This window comes from Camelus bactrianus, chromosome 12, assembly GCF_048773025.1.
Source record: "Camelus bactrianus isolate YW-2024 breed Bactrian camel chromosome 12, ASM4877302v1, whole genome shotgun sequence".
Taxonomy (NCBI): Eukaryota; Metazoa; Chordata; class Mammalia; order Artiodactyla; family Camelidae; genus Camelus; species Camelus bactrianus.
Genome location: NC_133550.1, coordinates 44,210,575 through 44,230,184, shown reverse-complemented (window position 1 = coordinate 44,230,184; position 19,610 = coordinate 44,210,575). Strand labels below are relative to the sequence as shown.

Below are 19,610 nucleotides of genomic sequence, written 5' to 3'. Positions count from 1 at the left end.
ATAAAAAAGTTTTAGAAAATAACTTTTAACTTATTGAACATCTATTCAGATCAAATTTTGTTCCATACATTACTGTTTGTATTAAACTGGGGGGATGCAGTGATACAAGTATTCATGGTCCTAGCTTTCAGGCTGTTTATAGCTTAAAAGGGAAAACAAATAATTAGCAACTGTCCCTCCACCCTCAAAATTATGAGATGAGTGGAGAAGGGCCTTGTGAACCATGTTGAGGAGTTTGGGTTTTATTGTGAAACTAATGAGAAACCATTTAAGTGTTTTAACCAGAGAAAAATATTATTAGATGTCCGTATTACTCTTATGTGAGGAACTGATTGAAAAAGGGCCTAAACAGTGGAAGAGTGTGATCAGTTATGGGGTTATCGTCATCTAGGCTTCTGTTGGTGGAAGTTTGCGATACAAAGCGTGAGCAGAGGAGGGAGAATCAGCAAAGAAACGGAAAAGAAATGGTGGGTGAGTAAGTGTGGTGCCATAGAGCTGGAGGGTGTGGGCTCAAGAGTCAAAACCAACCAGGGGTTAAATAGGATGATGATTTATTACCTAAGTCATATAAGCTGTAATGGTGTTCGATCTTGCCGTTCCATTCCATTCTTCTTAGAAACAGGCAGTGGCTCCCTATGGCCGTGAGAGTAATGTCTGCCTTCCTTGCTGTGGTATTCAAGGCTCTGGCCTCATCTCACTGTGCGTCTCTTTATGCATTACTTTCTCAAGACACAATGGTTTGATTTGATGGAATCAGCTGAGAAATGTTTACGATTTCTTGCTTTGGAAAACACTGCTCAGGCTGGGCATAATTCTCCTCCTTGGTCAAGATCTGCCTCATCCTTTTAAGTCTTAGCCCAAATGCCAACTCCTCCAGGATCCTCCCTAGCCTGTCCGTTTCTCCTTCTTGCATGCCCCAAGCACATTAGCCGGACCTCAGTGTTGTCCTTAGGCAGTTACTTCACCGTGGCTTCATGCAGACTACAGTGGTTTTCCTATCTTCTCCCTAAGTTATAGATCAAACATTGCGTTAATTCGACTCTGTCTTCCTTGATTACCTTATCTATTTCCTTGATTACTTAAACCAATACTTACTGAACTAAAGTGATTTCTTATCTCCTTGTGTCCATATTACAATAAAATCGTGATTAATGATGTTTCCTTGATTTTAGCTTGTAAATGCTCAACATGTTAGCAAATGACAGGGCAAATTTTATGAGTGCATAAAATTCTTTATTTAGAACAATAAAGTATATGTATATATAATGTAATTTCAAATTCAAACCTGTATAAAAAAGGATCGGGACATATACCTATTTTAAAAAGTACACATACAGTACATACACATACACATCACATTTTACAAACTTTTCTATTTAATTAAACTTCAGTCATAATAAAACTATTTAGAATAGTGTTGACATACATGACAATATGCAAACTCCAATCTAGGACTGAACTAGCAATATATCTGTGCATTCATCTAAATGTCTGAATACTTTAAGTCCATTGATTTGACAATAGTGGCAAGTGGACACTATAATCACACATTAATCCTTAGAATATAAGAGAATAGGATATTCTGATTGGAAACTTTTATTTAGTGAGTCTTACAGCTCAGAAATCAAGTAACTGAAACTACTATGTTTTTTAAACAATTTTATTTTTAAAAACAACATAAAAAGGATGTAATGGGAGATGGCAGTTATAAATTTACAATGCTTAGGAAGCATTTTAGGATCATGAATATCCATTTTAATGTGGATTATTTCTAAAACAATACCTTGTTAGGAAACAAAAGTACCATTATTTTTTCTTTACAAACAAAGGCGTTTCCAGCAACATCATAAATTATGTGATCAAACACCACAAATGAACTGGGTGGAATTTCAATGTGAATGCTTATCTTTCAATGCCAATTTCCAAATAATATTGTTTCAAAGACAAGCTGGCTTTCTTTAAAATTCTTATCTCATGTTCCAATTTTAAAACGTAATTTATGGTCTACCCATTTCCATTCAAAATTGTCTTTTGGCACTTAAAAACTTTATGAACATCTTACATTTCTGCTTTGGGCTTTTAATAAAATGAGAGCATTTAAATGCTTAATTTGGTACACTTCCAAACATTACACGCATAGCAAATTTTCCTAGGCAAAATGCACTCCTGGTTTTCATTCTTCAGAGGTGATCCAAAAATGTTTATTTCAGCAAAGGAAAAAAGCCATCTCTTGTGTAAATGGTTACCCAATTCACCTTACAGGAGACTGAATTTCACTTCTGCTAATAGACCCTATTTACATAACAAATAAGAACCACAGACTTTTTAGGCTTCTTCACAGAGATCAGAGTTGGGCATTTTGTAAGGGATAGTTTCAGCTCTATTTTAAAATCTTTGTCAGTCACATACCAGTAGGTTTCCCTCACACCTAAGGTATGACCTCTGACTTCACCATACAGAGAAATAAAAACACTGAGATCTAAAGAAGAGCAGTGATTTACCAGTATCAGCTAAGGGCAGACTGGAGGCTCCTGACGTTTCCCCCAACATCCATCCTACTATGTCAAACTGCCTTTCAGAAAAATTTATTTCTTAGTTAAACTAGAATAGATAGGGAATGGCCAAAGGCCCCATACTGAAATTACATTTTGAAACCAAAATTTAGCTGCAGAAAGGCATTAAGAAATATCCATGAATTCTGAATGAATTTTTCTGTTAATTTAAAACTTCATTTGAATTTGAGTACCAAAATATGCCACTAAGTTTCTCCAAAGTACTTTAATTCTTGCTAAAAGCAAACATTTCATCATGGACATACTTATCACACATTTTCATTTTCCACGGACTTCATCCTTTTCAAAGAGAACAGGGTACTCATTCTGTTAACGTATTGAAAAAAGTCAACTTGTCTCTGACTCACTAAGAAGTAGCAGTGTGGTAAGAACATTAGATTATAATACAAAATCCAGCAACATTTCTCTATCACTGGGCACGCACTGTTTATCACAGAGCCCGTTTCTTTATAGACTTGGGTTCTCCCAAAGAGGTGCAAAGCTTTTAGTATAATTTAGAATCTGCAGGCTTCTGAGATCATTTTAAAAGACATTAGAAACATTACAAAAGAGAACTATCAGATACATGGCACCAATGTAAAAATTGACTTCACGGTTTACGATGTCAGTTGTAAGCTTTCCATGATTTATGAAGGATATTCAGAATGCATAGTGGATAAAATAAAGCAAAGATACATGTATATATTTTTAATCTCAAAGCAGATATGACTGTTAATTCCCAAGCGGCTAACATCCAAAATAATTTTCAGCATTTTTCTGTTGTTTGTGTAGTTTATTTAATTTTAGTGTTTAAAAACTTGGTCATCCACACAACTCTCAATGAACCCATACAGCTAATTAGGTAGAATCCATCTCCCCTCAGCTACCACGCCAGATTTCATAACTTGCTGAATTTGTTTACTTAGCTCTATTGATTAGGACCATGTCCTTGAGTGTTAAAACCCAGCTACTAGCTTTGAGAGCAAAAGCACATTTATTGTACTCTCAAGCTCATTAAGCAGCTTCTTCACATACCTAAGAAAATCAAAACCACTGGTGAAATAAATCAAACTATTAGAATGAGAAGTATCAATCTTCTCAACCTACACATGACCTACACACATACTCATATGAATCTATACCTATTTTCCTCAAAACAACATCACATAGAGAAAGGTCTGTCCAGCAATTAAATTGATCTCTGGTTTTATTAGATATAATCATTGTACCATGGTATATTTGAGGGCCTGAACAAGTTAATACAGCTTCTCAAAGCATCTGCCTGGCTTGTAGCTTAGATAAATGACTAATGTTTGTTTGAGGAACCACAGCACTTTAGAGAAGAAAGGGGTTGTGGAAATCATCTGGGCTCTTTGGTTAAAAAAAAGAGCAAAGGCCACTTACTGGAGTTGTATTTGGATTAGCTTTGAGCTTAAGATAAAACCCAACTATACTAGAAATTCTTGGGCTTTTGAAATTAAAGAAAAGTAATAGTTTTTCCTGCTCTTTTGTATCATTGTATTGAAAATGGTCATCTGATGGCAGTAATAAATGGCAATGATGTTATCACAAGGATTAAGTTAGAAATAGAAAGCTTTGGATTCTTTTATATGTATGTTCATGATCAATTAAAAGAATCCTCATCAAAATAAACCATGAGAGATCATTCTTTGATCTTATCAGATGTTCCTTCTATATAAAAAAAAAATTGGCAAGGGAAATTCACTTTATGTCTTCTAAGTTCTGGTTTAAAAGCACAATGTCCATCTTGGGAATTCCTGCCAAGTTCACTCAATATGACAAAAATGCTGTCACACATTTTAATAGCAAACTGACATGCATAACTACATAAAGCTCTGTTTTTATTTTTAATTCATAAACCATAATGAATACAGAGTGCCTGATTTTAAATAAATGGATCCTTTAAACAGATAGTGGTGATTATACGATAAATAACTGGTTTCCTGATTCCTTGCATTTTTGTAAAAGCCAAGTCACCTAGTTTTCAGCACCCATAGTGTGTGGGTGTGGTTTTCTAACCTTAGATACTAAATATCATAAGTTATTTTTACTTTCTCCCACAGCAGAAATCAAAAACGGGACCCCCGTATATTCAGCAGTTTCTCCTAAGTCCCTTTACATACATAACTCTGTAATAGTTTTAGAATATAAACATTTTGTAGTATATTTTGCAAGCACGATTTATACACTCTATAGTGGTCAAGGGAAAAGGCTGACTTCACGAGGGGTGCCAGATGTCCCCCTCGGCAGACTGTCCTGCTGGTCGGTGTCCGTGGCTTCTTCATGTGATGACGCTTTTGGAATCTCTCCTCTGCAAAGGCTTCCCTGTTGTAATTCAGTCCTGGCTCCCTGCAGGGACAGAATCAGCCAACCATGTCCATCCATCTAGTGGGATGTGGGTGAGCATGCTTTGTGTCAGGAAGAGACCAAGCTCAGATCCATATCATTCATCCATCAGCAGCTCTAAGGCTGATATGGCACCTACACCCACACTTTGTCCCCACTGCTTTCTAAATGAACAGTGGCTGATGCTACTAAGTTCTTGGTTTTGTTTTTTTTTTTTCTAGATCCCTTTGATAAAAAAAAAATAACCCCCACTATCCAGGCTGAAATCTACTGGCATGGACCAAGATAACTATGAACTGCAGGTTGTAACTGTCAAATCAAGCTATGTGGTTTTTCAGCGATGAGACGTTTCTGGAGGCATGCAAAATGGTGCGTGCAGTCTGGGACTCGTGCTTTCTCTCCCAAGGTCACTTGCAAGTTCTAATTGAGACCACAAGTCCCCCAGGTCCTTAAAAATAGAGTTCTGCTCCATGGAAGTTCTTCTTTACAGATGATTAATTCAGTGCCAGTTTCACAGTAAAATATTTTGCTCCAATTTCTGAATCATCCGTACAGAGTCATGGGTAGCAAGAACAGATAAAGATGCGGTCTGTCACTCCAGACAGAATATGAATTTGTTTAAAGGTGCTTCATTTATGAAGCAAACATGAACTGTTACCCGCCTATAGAGGAAAGGAGAAAAGAGATTATAGCGTATTTCTGTTTCCTGCCTTCTTTTCATTCTCAGTAGCTGAATTCATATGACGACAGAGTGAATAACATAGGCTTACTATGCATACTTCACTTGCACAGCCTAGAAGAACTTGACCAGTGTTCTCCTAGATGCAGTGATCAGTCAGTCACTCTCTATTCTCCCTGGCAACGTTCTAGATTATCTGAAATGATCTTACTGCTACTGTCTTCTCCCAGTAGAATGTGAGCTCCCTGAGGACACAGAAATTTGCCTATCTTTTTCACTGCTGTACTCCACCAGTGAAAGGTGTCTGTACCTAGAACAGAGCCTGGCACAAAGTAGACACGGGTATCCCCTGCTTTTCCAAAGTTCTGTTTACACCACTTGGCTTTTATGAAGGACCTGCATTAGTGCTTGTTTTCAGCAAATGAAAGTAATCCAAAGAGGATTTTTGCTTTTATGAAATAGCATTCAGTGTTTGTTTTGCAGTAAGCCTCCAGAGGTAGCACACCCCCCCCCCAGCAGTGGGAGTGGCACCGCCAAGCTCCTTTCCCCGACACTCAGCATCTCAGCATCAAGCTGCCGCTGTAGCTTTGAACAGAGTCTGTGAGCTTCTGTGCTGTCTCTCGATTTATTTTGTGCATCCATTAGCAGGATGTGTCCTCAAGTCATTGCTTCTTTGCTTTAAGCCATTTTGGTTTAGGAAGGGTTTCCTAGGAATGCTCTACTTTCACATAGTGCTGGAGGGGGACACCTGTACTCAAGAAATAGTTCTTGAACATAGAATGGATGAATGAATACCCTGTGGCTTCCACACCCGCCTCCCCCAGGCACACCACAATTATCTCCATTTGTGGTAAGAGGGTTATCAATCTTCAATTTCCCTAACAAGGCTATGAAAAGGATGTAGACAGGTGGTGAGGGGAGAGGGTTTGAAGAACAGTGGCACTGTGGAGAGTAGAGAAGTGGGGATTGAGGGAGTAGCATGAAAGAGATATCTGGGGCAGGTGGAGAAGCTGAGCGGAGGCCATCCACAGATGACAGCCTCCGAGCCACTGAGCAGCTCCGGTCTCTTGACTGCCCAGTCAGGTTCTAGCAATTGCTTCTCCCAACTGAGGAAGTAGCAGCAGCAAGATCTCATTCCATGCTGTCAGCCAAAGAAAGAAAGACAGAAACCCTGGCACCACATCCTGACAAAGCCTCTGGGGAAGTTCACTTGGCCTCAGTACAGCTCATTGTACTTGTTGAAGCATGAAAGCCAGACTTAGGTTTAGTTTTTCAAAGCTGGCGCTAAACCACTGAGCGGTGGACACAGCTTTCTCAACTTTCAGGTGAAGTTGTTTTTTTTAAATTATAAAAATTACCTTCATGCTATCTTCAATCCCAGCCCCTAAATAAATATGTATTTTGCATTTCTTTTCTTTCCTATCCATTACTCTTTCTCTATTTTTGTCTTTATTTATCAATCCCAGAATAGCAGATTGCTGGTTTTAAAATGTTTGAGATTACAAAGGCTATATATAAAATTGTATAGTATGAGTGGTAAGTACAGCATTTTTTCTAGTAATATTAAATGGATATTACTGTAATATATACTAAGTGTATGTAATCTCTAAATGTAGTATACTAAATGTGTATACTCTAAATGTAATATACTAAATGTAGTGTACTAAAAATGTAAATATATAAAATGTAATAATACACAAAGAACCATATTACATGACAGTGTACCAAATGGAGAACTCAAGAAAATAGAAAACCTGTGTCTAGGAAAGCAGAATTAAATCCTGAAGGAAAAATTAAGAGACATTAAGAGAAAACATCAGAAATTCAAATTACATAGTAAATATTTTTAAAATAAACTTGGTTAAAAAAGCAGAAGGGAATCACAAAAGAGCAATATATACATATATATTTTAAAAGCTATGAATAATTTGCAATTTTAAACTTAAGCTTAGAGGAGCAAGGTTTAGAAAGTTATTCTGATTTTGTCTTTGGGTCATTTAGCAAAGAAAATAAACTTAAAAGCTGACAACTGTTTTCCCACAGAACAAAACTACAATTTTTATAATGATACCCTAGATTCTTACAACCACCCCATGAAACAAGCAGGGTGAGTATTCTGCCCTCATTGTATTTGAAAAACCAGGGGTTAAAAGACAACTGACCCATCCAGGAACATACAGTTAGCTAAGCTGCAGAGCCAGAGTTTGAACCCAAGTCTAAATCCCTTCTGATCCTCTGCATCACAATTTATCTCTAGGAAGAGAGCGCCAAAACAAACCCTTCAAAGCTCCAGAAATTCTTAGGAAATATGGTAAAGAGTCCCAGATCTTGCCATTTGGTAATCAACCGTTCCCCAAGTCGTGCATGATAAATGCCTAAGTGTAACTTCAGCTCATCTCTAGTTCAATTCTAGGATCTACTTTCTTCTGTCTTAGATCTACTGGAAACTTCGAGGTTTCTTTTCGAATCTCTCCACCAGCCTAATTATAATAAGAATTACCTTCTACAATTTCCACGCTGGGGTGAGTCCATAAACACTGCTGAGTATCTGCAAACTCATGCTATTTACCGGCAACCAAGCTGGGCCTTTTCCCTGATTACGTAGTCCTTCTCTCAAGGTCTCAATTAAAATTCTTGGCAGATGACTCCCAAATCCCAAATCTATGATTTCCAACCCTGACTGTTCTCTGAAGTTCCAGTCCAACATATCTGGCCACTGGTCAATATTTACTAACAGCTCCTTCTCCCATTTTCTTCCAAAGACACTGTCAACTGATTAGTCCCACAGACTCCAAATCATCCCTGAGTGCTGCCTGCGATGTCGAGCCTCATGTACCCTCGGTACCTAGGACCTGTTGATTCTTTTACTGCAAAGGCTCCAAAGTGATCCATGCTTCCCTGTTTCCACGGCCCTGACCCTAGTTCAGGTCGTGACTCTCGAATCTGTTTGGAAGACTGGCCTCCTAAGTGGACTCCCTGACTGCAGTTCACCACTCCCATCCGTCTGGCCACACCAGTGTCTGATTACTTTCCTACACCTCTGCTTTGACCATATTATTCACATCTTCTCTAGACCCTCCAACAGCTCCTTGTATCACTCAATAGAGTGTAAGCCCTGTATGTGGAAATTCAGACCCTGTTTCAAACTGACTCCCATCCTTTCTTAGCTTTATGTGTGACCTCCCCTAGTCTAATTGTACAAACACTTGAATACAGTCTATGCTTTTGGTTCCCTGATTTAGTTTATGCCATTTGCAGTATCTGGAGTACCCCTTCCCTATTGCATATAAAATTTTACCAGTCATCCAAGATTCAGCTCAGTATAACTGCCATCTCTATCACCTGCACAAAGAAGCCTTTCTATTGATTTCTCTTCCCCATCAAGTAAGACAACTGCATATGTGCGTACATGGTACTATTCTAAGGGATCTTCCGTGCTATTATCTAGAGCTATGTTGAGGGCACATCCTGTACAGCCATATGCAGTGGCCTTGCCTTTGACTCCTTATTGCATTTCTCTGTCAGCTCCTTTTGTTACTTTTTAACCAAAAGCTCCTTTTGTCTAAAATAGGTTATTTTGCATAGGTCTTATCTCCTTTTGTAGGTTACAAGCAATCTGAGGACAGAACTGGGTTATATTAAGTTTTGCACCAACAATGCACCTACTAGAACTTGCTGGGAGTCCTATTTGTGGAAAGAATGAAGAGCAACATTTTGCTGTGGCTACTGTGTTTTCTTTCTTTCTCTTAAACTGTGCTGCACACAGCCGAGTAAGTGAAAAATTCTTGTGGGATGCCACATATGCATGCTTGTCATTGGCTAGTTGACTAAAATTTTTACTTTTTGCAGAGATACGTTCATGTTTGATGTTAAACACAGCTTCAGTGTATTTTCTCTTAGAAGCAACTTCTTTTGTGTCTGATTTATTATCAACATCCCTTCCTTGTACTTAAAGTATCAAACCCTCCTCTTCATTTTCCAGTTATACTTTGGAGAACTCCGTATTACACATGCTTTCTATTCTAGTATCTTTAGCATTTGTCCTGATTTGTCTTAGTTCACGAAGCTTCCATTTCAGGGAGACATCCTTGCCAGAAATCGTAAACTGTATGATACTTTGGTGGGATTCCAAAATGGAATTCAGAAGCCAATCCTGGCCTCTAAAAGCTTATGGTTTAGAAGAGGACACACAGTGCCTCTGTAACTGTGATGTCCCACTCACATACTAGTGTTGTAGGAAACAGAATATAAAATATGATTAGAGGGCCATCAAAGAGGGATTACTTTTGTTAGGGAAGTCAGCTGTTTGGAGGTGGCGGTTTCTGAGCTGAGCTTCAAGAGAGTTTCACAGAGATGACGGGTAGGGTCACCCATTTCACATGAACTCCTCAAGGATGTGTGATGAGTGATTTCTAAATAATCTGGGGCTGCTCTAACCTGACTTATTTCATTCATTTAATTGCATGAGTAATACTTTATATTTTAAGAAAAATAAGTTAATCACTTTTAATATGACTGTATTTCCCTTTGCTGTACACACTCTGCTGTCCTGTTGACCAAAATCAGCAAATTAAACACAGACATACAAGATATATAAGAGAAAAATAAAGCCTATTTCACTTTTTTAAAGATTGTTTTAAAAACATCTTATTTTATTACAGTAAGAATACTTAACACAAGACTTACCCTATCTACCCTCTTCACACATTTTTAAGTACACAATATAGCTTTTTTTTAAACTCTAAGCGTTAACACTCGACAGCAGATCTCTAGAACATACTTGTCTTGTAAAACAAAAAGGACCTTAAAAAAGGCCACTTCAAAAGAACTATCCTCATTACCACTTGCTTATATTTCCATATGGGATTTATTCATTCAATCACTCAGTCACTTGTTCAATAGACATACATTGAATACTGACAACACTTAGGCAACAAGTGAGGTGCTTGTGAGGAGACACAGCTGAGAACCAGAGTTCCTGTCCTTGAATGCTCCCTGACTAGCAGATATATGTGTAAGGTGCTTGACTGCAGTTGCTTTAAAATGCCATCTTCTGTCCTCCAAGACAAGTGCCCTGGGCTTTACCATTATAATCCACTCTCCAAATGTCACTGAACAAATGTCACAATTAAACACCACAGGACCTATGTGCCAAAACAGGATCCCAGCAATGTCATCCAAAAGCAAGTGACAGAGGACATTACTTGAGCCTTTCAGGTTCAGTTAACCATTTACTGTGTGGTTAGTGGAGGTCTGGCTTAAGGGAACTGAAATGGCAGATGGGGAAGAAGCAGTAGCTTTGCACTGGGATTGAATGGCAGAGAAATATGTTTCCAGAAATAACGATCTCAGTTTGGGGAATACTGTGCCTAAAAATAAAAAGGGTCAAGGGGAGGGTGTATTTATTTACAGTACTTGACAAAAAACATGAGCCTAGAGACAGCCGGGATGTGAGCAGGAAAAAGTGAGGGTGCTATTCATGCTCTGGACGTGGCGATCAAATTAAGGGCAGGATTAAAGGCACAAATGAAGAAAGAAGTCCGCACAGCAGCAGGGCTAACGTGTTAGAGACACATGTGGCATCATTATTATTATATCGTGTTATTTTGGGTTGTTGAAAAATGACATTTGATAAAAGTTCCTGCAGGACATAAGAGACTCTGTGACCCAGTTTCCCTGGGGAAGGTTCAATCTAGAGAGAAATCTCTAAATCTGGGACAGGCAGGAAAGCTGAAAGGACAGTGACTTGTAAGTAAAAGGCGAAGCTCCCCGTAGACTGTGTCTGTAATAATCTAGGAATGTGCGTGATCCTCTGACCACAAGAGAGTGCAGGGAGGAACTGAAGATTTGGGAACATGAGAGCACACTCACACAAACCCCACTGCAAAGAATGCTCTCGGGGTTCCATGGGCAGAACAGAATTAACAGCCAGCTGGCAGAAGTGAAAATGGGAAGAGCATGAATGATGCTGGATGAGGTTAGTGCCATTCAGGGTGCTCCCTGCCCTGTGCCTGCAGCTTGGGAGCTGAGAGAGTAGACAGCAGAGACAGAAACATCAGCATCTCTGGTCCTGTTTTCCAAGTCTCCTTTCTCCCCAGGCACTCCATGAACCCACACGGTCAGAGCAGGTGTTTGTCCCTGGTTTATATTCAGTGTGTCCTAGGCTCTGGACTGTGATGAGGCCCAACTATTACCAGTCATGTGGCAGGTGGCACTACCTTGATAATTTCCTTTTCCTGACTATAAAGGATTCTGACCTTTTCTCCTTTTCTTTAAAATAGCAGGGAAATATTTTTGGATTTCACTTGTTTCAGCATTTAACACATGAGATACTTTTCTTGTCATGTTATAGTACTCACATCTAACTGAAATTGGTTTTATTTACTCTTCCTCTACTAATAATATTTTATTTTAGTCCTACTTTGCTCTGTTCCCCTTGTCTAATTTATTTCCTGGCCTCAAAAATAGTAAACACGCAACTATTAATGTTTTGTATCTCTCTCACACAAGATGAATCCACTAATCAGGACTAACACTGCTTGCCTTTCAAAACTTGAGAATGCACAATTCAGTTATGTAACAGCTTCAGCTGACATGTTAACATCAGCCTGAGAGAAGACAATAAATTTTGGCATCTACCATGCTGTATCATTCTTGTTAAATCTTTTAACTTAAACTCTAAAAACTTACCAATGTACGAAAGTAACAGTGTTGATACAAGCCACAATTACACTTCTTGAAACTCTCTCTCTTTTTCCTGCAACATACTGAAAAACAACAAGAAAAATGTGTGTTTGCTTTCAGACAGAGTTTCTGAAGGACACCATGATCTGGGCATTGTAAAGGGCAGGGGTCTTTTTGTTTTTGTTTTTTTGTTAAACCTAGAAATACAGTAGAAAAAGATTGTGATATGGAGTGGGAAGCTTACCTTCATAATATCACTGCAGGGAAGAGGACAGACTTCATCTGCTTCAACAGAGTTTCCCCAAATAGTTAAAGATTTCTCTATGTGTATGCAGATACACGTGCTAAAAGTGCTTATATGCATTTACTATAAGTATTTACACACACAGCATGATACAAGAGAAAGTAACATACCAAATGGAAACTATTGATTTAAAATCCAAGTATTGGTACCAGGGCATGATGGTAATCAGGGTCAGCTACCATAAATGGAAAGGCATCTTGAAACAATTCTTGTATTTGGATTTGGAGAAAATACTGAATAGGTTGAGAAAAGTAAAGGGCTCTGAAAGCCAGAGGGAAGTCAAATATATGAAGTATGCAAAAGAAAATCACTTAAAGTATCTTGAGTAGGAAGTGATATTATGAACAGGGTTTAAGGAGAATGAGACACAGGTGTTTAGAAAGGCTGAGGAAAAGCAAGATTCTGGAGCAGCAACTCAGTCAAAACATCATAAAGATATGGATGAAGATAATGACTATGGCCCAAAGAGTGTGTCTCGGTAACAGTGTGGAAAAGAAGGAGAACAAGCAAACGTGCCTCCCGAGGTCCATGAGCAGGAATGTGAGAGCAAGATTCTACTGCTTAAAGAAACAGAGCAGAGATGACACCCCAAGAAGGGTCAGGAGCATAGTTATGTGAAGGTATTTCACAGGGAAATGGAGGTGGAGGATTGAAGAGACAGTGAGAGATCAGAAATGTAGATAAAGACTTACAAGACACCAGTTGGGAACTGCCATTATGAGAGTGAAACACCTTCTTTGAGATGTTCTGAGCAGGTACCCAGTATGTGAAATGGCAGGGCCAGGCTTACCCATGCCCGCATGCAGTAAAACAAAATACCTTATCTCATTATCCTCTTCATTCATCTGTATATTTTCAACTGCCCTTGTCAGATTGGGTTGTTTCTTCTGGAAAAAGAACAATGATATATATTGTAAAAACATCTGCTGAGTACAATATTTAAGAGGTAAGTGGTCCCTACTTTTATGCTTTCTTCAGCATGCAGGGTTTACAAATATTTTTACAGTATGAAATTATGAAAAACGCATGGCTTTATCAACTCAACATTTTTAGGATGTGAGAGATGAAAGAGTAAAAAAGAAACTGAAAGATTTAAACAGTAATCAAATTAAAAAGATATTTCAAAAAGCTGAGTTGCAATGGTTTATAGCAGATTAAAAAATTTTAGACAGGCTTCAACAGGAAGAGAACAAAGGAGTGAGAAATCCAAGATAGCAGATAATACAAATGACATTTCTGTCTAGCTTTAAGCACATCAAATGATTTTCAGCATATTTATTCCTTTTTATATTTAGTTCAGGCTATTAAAACCAGCTTGCATTTCTTTTTTTTTTTTTTCCCAACCTTTTTAAAAGATTGAAGTATACATTAGTTTCAGGTGTACAACAAAGTGATTCAGTTATACATATATATACACATATATTCTTTTTCAGATTCTTTTCCATTATAGGTTACTACAAGATATTGAATATAGTTCCCTATGCTATACAGTAGGTCCTTGTTTATCTGTATTATATAGTAGTATGTATATGCTAATCCCAACTCCTAATTTATCCTTCCCCTGCCTTCCCAGCTTGCATTTCTTAAGTGTGCACATTCTCAGCTAGAGAGGTTGTCTCCAAAGCATAATGAGAAATGGGGGAAACCTTTTTAAGACATACATTCTGTTGAGGCTATAAGGTAAGGTAGAATGCATCCTATCTTAATGTTTTCTTGGTAGGATCCTTTCTCAGGAAAGGGCAGTTTGTTTGTTCATGCTGTATTTATATAAATGATTAACTAATAAATATATAAAGTTCAGAAAGCTTTTGTTCAGGGGGGTGGAAAAAGAATAGCCACACTTACCTTCCAGTATAAGGCTCCAAAAGCAAACCCAATTATGAGAGAAAAGAATGCTGGCAATGCCATGGCTGCCCATTGTAGGTTGGAGTCATCAATGGAATTGGAGGCCTTCCCTGTAATTTAAACAGCACAGTGGTGAACACAGCACATCTGTACCAGAGGTTTTGCTCTTATGCTGTGTTGTTCCCAGCTGTTTCCATAATGTACTCTTGACCCATCTGTTTAGAATATTTAAAACATTGATTTTTCTGCTTGCAATACCAGTCCATGTAGTCTCCAAAAGATGTAAGTTGAGAAAAGAAAGAAACCCCTCAGACAGAAGAGCATTTGACTTGGTTGATATTGACACATACGGAACGCAGATGGCGTACACCTGCAAATGATGTATACTATCAAGCAAATCCACCTTTTATGTCTATCTTCTAGGATGTTTTCACTTTCCAACTTTTCACATCTTGCCAAGACAATTTAAAGATGACATTTTGCATCCCAGATCAAAGTCTGTATGCATTAAGCTATGTTTGTCCTGCCTCAAATATTAAGTGACAATATGTACATTGCATTTAGGGTATTTTTAGGTACCTCATGTTTAGCATTACGGTGTTTCCACATCACATCTTCATTTTGTATTTATTGGATGCCAGGTAGTACCCAGGACTGTGCTATGGACTAAAGGTTTGAATTTTCAGACTTTCTGCATTGGAAAACCTGAGACCATCAAACACTGAAGAATGGCTGGAGGCATCTGTGTCCGTGTACGCTGACGCTACATACTTAACTGAGCGAGAGAGGAGACATCAGAGATTAACCTGGGACATTCCCTTCACCCTGCTTTGCTCTTCCATGAGTAGCAGGATGATTCATGAATTAAACAAAACGTATCTCCCCCAAAGGTCTCTTACTCCCAACACAAAGCTTAACATTTTGACAGATTTTTCTCTATGTCCCCTTATGAGGAACAACTTAGTGGTTTCAGAACATTGACATACATGTCTACTTGTAAGAATTAAACTTTCAGTTTTCTTTTGAAGATGTAATAAATTTAGAAATGATACATTTTCAACAATCATAGGATCAAAATGTATGCTCATCTAAGAGAAAGTGACTGTTTTTGGCTATGATATTTTGCAACAATTCCTGGGTTGCTGTATCAGTCTACAGTCACGTATTTAGTAGATAAAGTACCTGAAAAGTACATAGTATAAAAGAACCAAACCACTGTATGTGTATCAACATTTATGAGGGAAAATAAACTCATAGATTTAACCTGAGTGTTAAGAAATTTAATCTCATCTATTGTAGTGTGAACAGGAATTGCCCATTTCCCCACCATTTGTAAACTGGGAACAGGAAATTCCCTAATCCTATGTTTCCAAAGAATCTCTAATATGAGGAAGTTTGTGTGCTCACACAAGTATGTGTGTTGGGTGGTGTGATGAGTCATGAGCGACCCTTACACTTATGGGATGGGGGGTTTGAGTAAAGAAGTAAGATCCATTCATGTAACCACAAATCACTTCCTTGAGGCTAGACTAACAGATCTTCTGGCCCACCCCACATTTTATAGCCAGCTCCATGGGAGACAGGCTTTAGGCATCTTAAATTAAACCTCAACATGAATACTATCACCAAAATAAGCCTGAGTTATAAATGGGATTTGGTACAATTAAAGTGCTACCGTTATTACAGTAATACAGCTGTTGTGAGGATAACGTTGTATAAGATTATGTGTGCTGTCTGGGACTTAACTACCATTTATAAAAGAGTTTTCTATGAGGAAGTGGATTTGGAGTTACACACGAGTCCTACCATTTTAGGAATGTCTACACCACTATCTGTAAATAATCCGGCTCTTTGTGTTTGTACCCTAGTAGGATGCTTGAATTCTCCTTGATGGCCAGTCCACCATGGCCCACACTGTCTACTGGGATTGCTGGCATGTGATTATGATTTGACCAAGTGACCTCCTTGAGGGCCCCTGATCAATGTATACAGAGAGAACAAAGGAAGCTATTAACATTCTATCCCCAGACCCTCATAGAAATGTTGTGAGCTAGGATGATGCCATGGAGAACTCCATTATCTATGTTTGGGCTGCTAGATGCCCTGGAATCAAAGGAGCCAAACGCTCTGTTTGTCCTGTTCTACCCAAAAGCCAAATCTTGAGTTGCACCATTCAGGCCAGAGGAAAGACCAACCCACCAGCAAGAAGCAGAAGGAGCTTACTTCAGAGGGAGGCATTCTGGTTCTGCACGCAAAATCTTTCTCAGAAAGGAGGTCAGCCCCTGGGGGAAGTGTTCCAGATAAAGCCATTCTGGAGGAGAGACTAAAGAAAGCTCACCTTGCCCTACCAGGATACTGTGACTTCCCACCACTTTGAAAGTTCCACCCCTTGGACGATAGCCCTAAACAAAGTTATGGAATCTAACACACAGCAGCGGTTCTGCAGCAGAGGGAGGGCAAGGCCTGGAACAGACGGGAGGGGGAAGAACCACAGGAACTGAGCTTCACCCCCTAGAGAGGTCAGTGTCACCTTGCTTTTGTTATTTCTCTTGTTACTGTAAGTGGCTTCAAAGGCAGGCCTTGGGTTCTCTCCAGTGATACAGCCATCCCCCTTCCAGGAAGAGAAAACCGATGTTATCAGAAAAAGTTTGCTTATACTCCAGGGCATGACTCCGAATAGTTGCTACTGCTGTTATCCACCAGGGATCAATGAGATTTGAATTGTATGCCTCTGGGCTAATATGAAGGGTATTTGGGTCCAAAGCCCAAGATGGTAGCAAAGCTCTGCTTTTATGTAGATTGCCCCAGAAATCCTGTGGGGTGGGGGAGCTCATCTGGATAGGATTTGAGTAATCCAGAATTCCTGGGTGGTTTTCATATTAATTGCATCTCATTATCATGAAAGCGGTCCCCTGTCCAAAACTTGTGGAAACTGACTTGCATGGTTTGACTAATAATACTGGACATCTGTACAAACAGTTTTGCTGAACTCCTTTATAGTGTGAGTCTGCTTATGGGCACTGTGCCTGTGAATATGGCTCTCTTCTTGGTGCTTAGAAAACATGCAACTCCCCCTTGATTCAGATTCGAAGCTTGCCACAGGCTTGCCACGATTACTGACCCAGCCTCGATGCATCTAATTGTTCTAATAATTACTGATGAACCTGTACTACTTATATCAGGCTCCAAGAACATTTGCGCTAACTCATTTAAAATTCACAGAAAACTTACAGGGGAGATATTATCAACCTCCACTGGACTGAGGAATCCAGAGAGATTAAGTAACTTGCCCAAAGTCACACAGGGAGCCAAAGTCTAGAGCTGAGATATAAACCTAGGCAGTCTGACTCAAGACCGTGTTTCTAGAAGACGTGTAAGGTAACATTAAAGTAAGGGTTTTCTTCCCTATCATTTAAATATATTGTCTCCAAGGATCTCAAACTTAAACATTTAAAAAATATCCTTTTAGCTTAGTACTATGATGATATTACTATTACTTTGAAAACAAATCCCTTTGGATAATTTGTATGCTTTTATAATATCTCATAAGCTACAGAGAGGGCACTCACATCTCTGGATTACTCCATGTGCCTGGTCCTCAGGACAACATGGACACTTTTGGGGTCTTATCCCTGAAACACTAGCATGATTTCATCAATTTCCCTGACCCTCCTCCCCAGAAAGTCTTACCTCATTTGTGCTACAATTAAAAACATTTACATACTTCTATTATTATACATATTATAATATAAATGATATGTATTATTAAATACTATGAGTACTTTTTGTGTCTGGTTTTCTTACGAGAATGCACGTTTCGTAAGAGCTAGTTTTGGGCATGGGAATCTAAGTGCTGTCTTCATGAGTGATATCACCTGGCCAAAAGCTGCTCATTATGCAAGAGCCATATTTTTTACAAAAAGGAAGAAAAAAGAAAGGAAGACAAAAAAGAAAGCTGGTCATTCACACTGCAATTTAAAAAGCACCTACAGACTCAGAAGGAACAGGGCTGAAAGAGTTTTATATTCAGTTGGTCTTTTAAAGTAAGTAGAAAAGGCTTTTGCTTCCAACTATGATGATAACAAATTAGCTTTCCCAATTTAACTCATTATTATACTAGACACATTATACAAGGGAACTGCTTTTAGACATCAGCCAACAGGCAGTACACGAGTGTAATCCCTGAGAGGGAAAACACGTGTGCTGAGGCCCACGAATGTCCTGATTTTCTGGCTGGGAGGCACCTTCAGACTGAAGTGTGAGAGACGGAGCCCAAGCAGGGCTCAGTGGTCTCACTGAGCTAGGGAGTCAGAGGATGAAGTTCAGGGTTGCTCCCGGGGCTGGGTTCGTGAGGCAGGGTTATTTGCAGGAAAGGAGTGTGCAGAAGAGGAGCTCTAGCAGTCTCTGGAGGAGCCTCCCGAAGTCACTGGTGGAAAACTAAGCTGTACCCGCACAGGGAGAGACCTCACAAAACCCGGCACTAAACTGCCTGGGGGCGATGACTTTAACAGAGACCCCAGCAGTCCATTCAGAGACAGAGGAGTCCTGACAGGCAAGAATGGAGAGGGTTTTCTAGGCACTCAAGAACTATCTCAGAAATTCCACGATTTAGAAATAAGGCTACTCACCCTCTTCCCTCTGATAAATCTTAAAAACAAGCCTGGGAAGGAGGACAAAGCTGATCTGCTATGCTAGTAACTGCCTGTCAGAACAAAACTCAGCAACAGTCTCCAAAGGAACGCTACGAAATCCAGGTATTCAGTGACATAATCTTCAAAATATCTAGCATATATTCAAAAAACACTAGCCATCTAAAGGGAAATAGGACCCATAATCAGAGAGGAAAAAAAAAAAAGTTAATAGAAACCAAGCTGGGATGACCTATACATTGAAATTAGGAGATAAGAACTTTAGAGCAGCTATTATAACTATATCCAAGAGCCCAAAAAGCAAATGTTGTCATAATGAATATGCAGATGGAAAATCTCAGAAGGAAAATATAAAATATAAAAAGAATCAAATGGAAATTCTAGAACACAGAGCACACACTTAGAAATGAAAAATGCACTGGATCCAAACCCACAGAACGTACACCACTGAGCGTGAACCCCACATAAACTATGGACTTTGGGTGTTGGTGATGTGTCCATGCAGAGTCGTCAGCTGTAACAAATGCACC

At 39.0% G+C, this 19,610-nt stretch overlaps 1 protein-coding gene across 4 annotated transcripts in view; it reads right to left on the bottom strand.

Annotated features, from left to right (window-relative positions):
• Window positions 1-230: 230 nt before the first annotated feature.
• KITLG (KIT ligand) overlaps window positions 231-19,610 on the bottom strand; it is an 83,439-nt gene continuing 64,059 nt past the window's right edge. For 2 of the 4 annotated variants that reach the window (XM_045514829.2, XM_045514832.2), the window contains 4 exons: window positions 14,432-14,541; window positions 13,406-13,473; window positions 12,289-12,365; window positions 1,212-5,581 (listed from right to left, as the gene is read on the bottom strand). In XM_045514829.2, coding sequence (XP_045370785.2) covers window positions 12,326-12,365; window positions 13,406-13,473; window positions 14,432-14,541 — 218 coding nt within the window. In that variant the 3' untranslated portion in view covers window positions 1,212-5,581; window positions 12,289-12,325. Of the gene's footprint in view, window positions 1,007-1,211; window positions 5,582-12,288; window positions 12,366-13,405; window positions 13,474-14,431; window positions 14,542-19,610 lie in introns of those variants that run through there. The other 2 variants (XM_045514831.2, XM_045514830.2) reach the window with 2 other exon arrangements.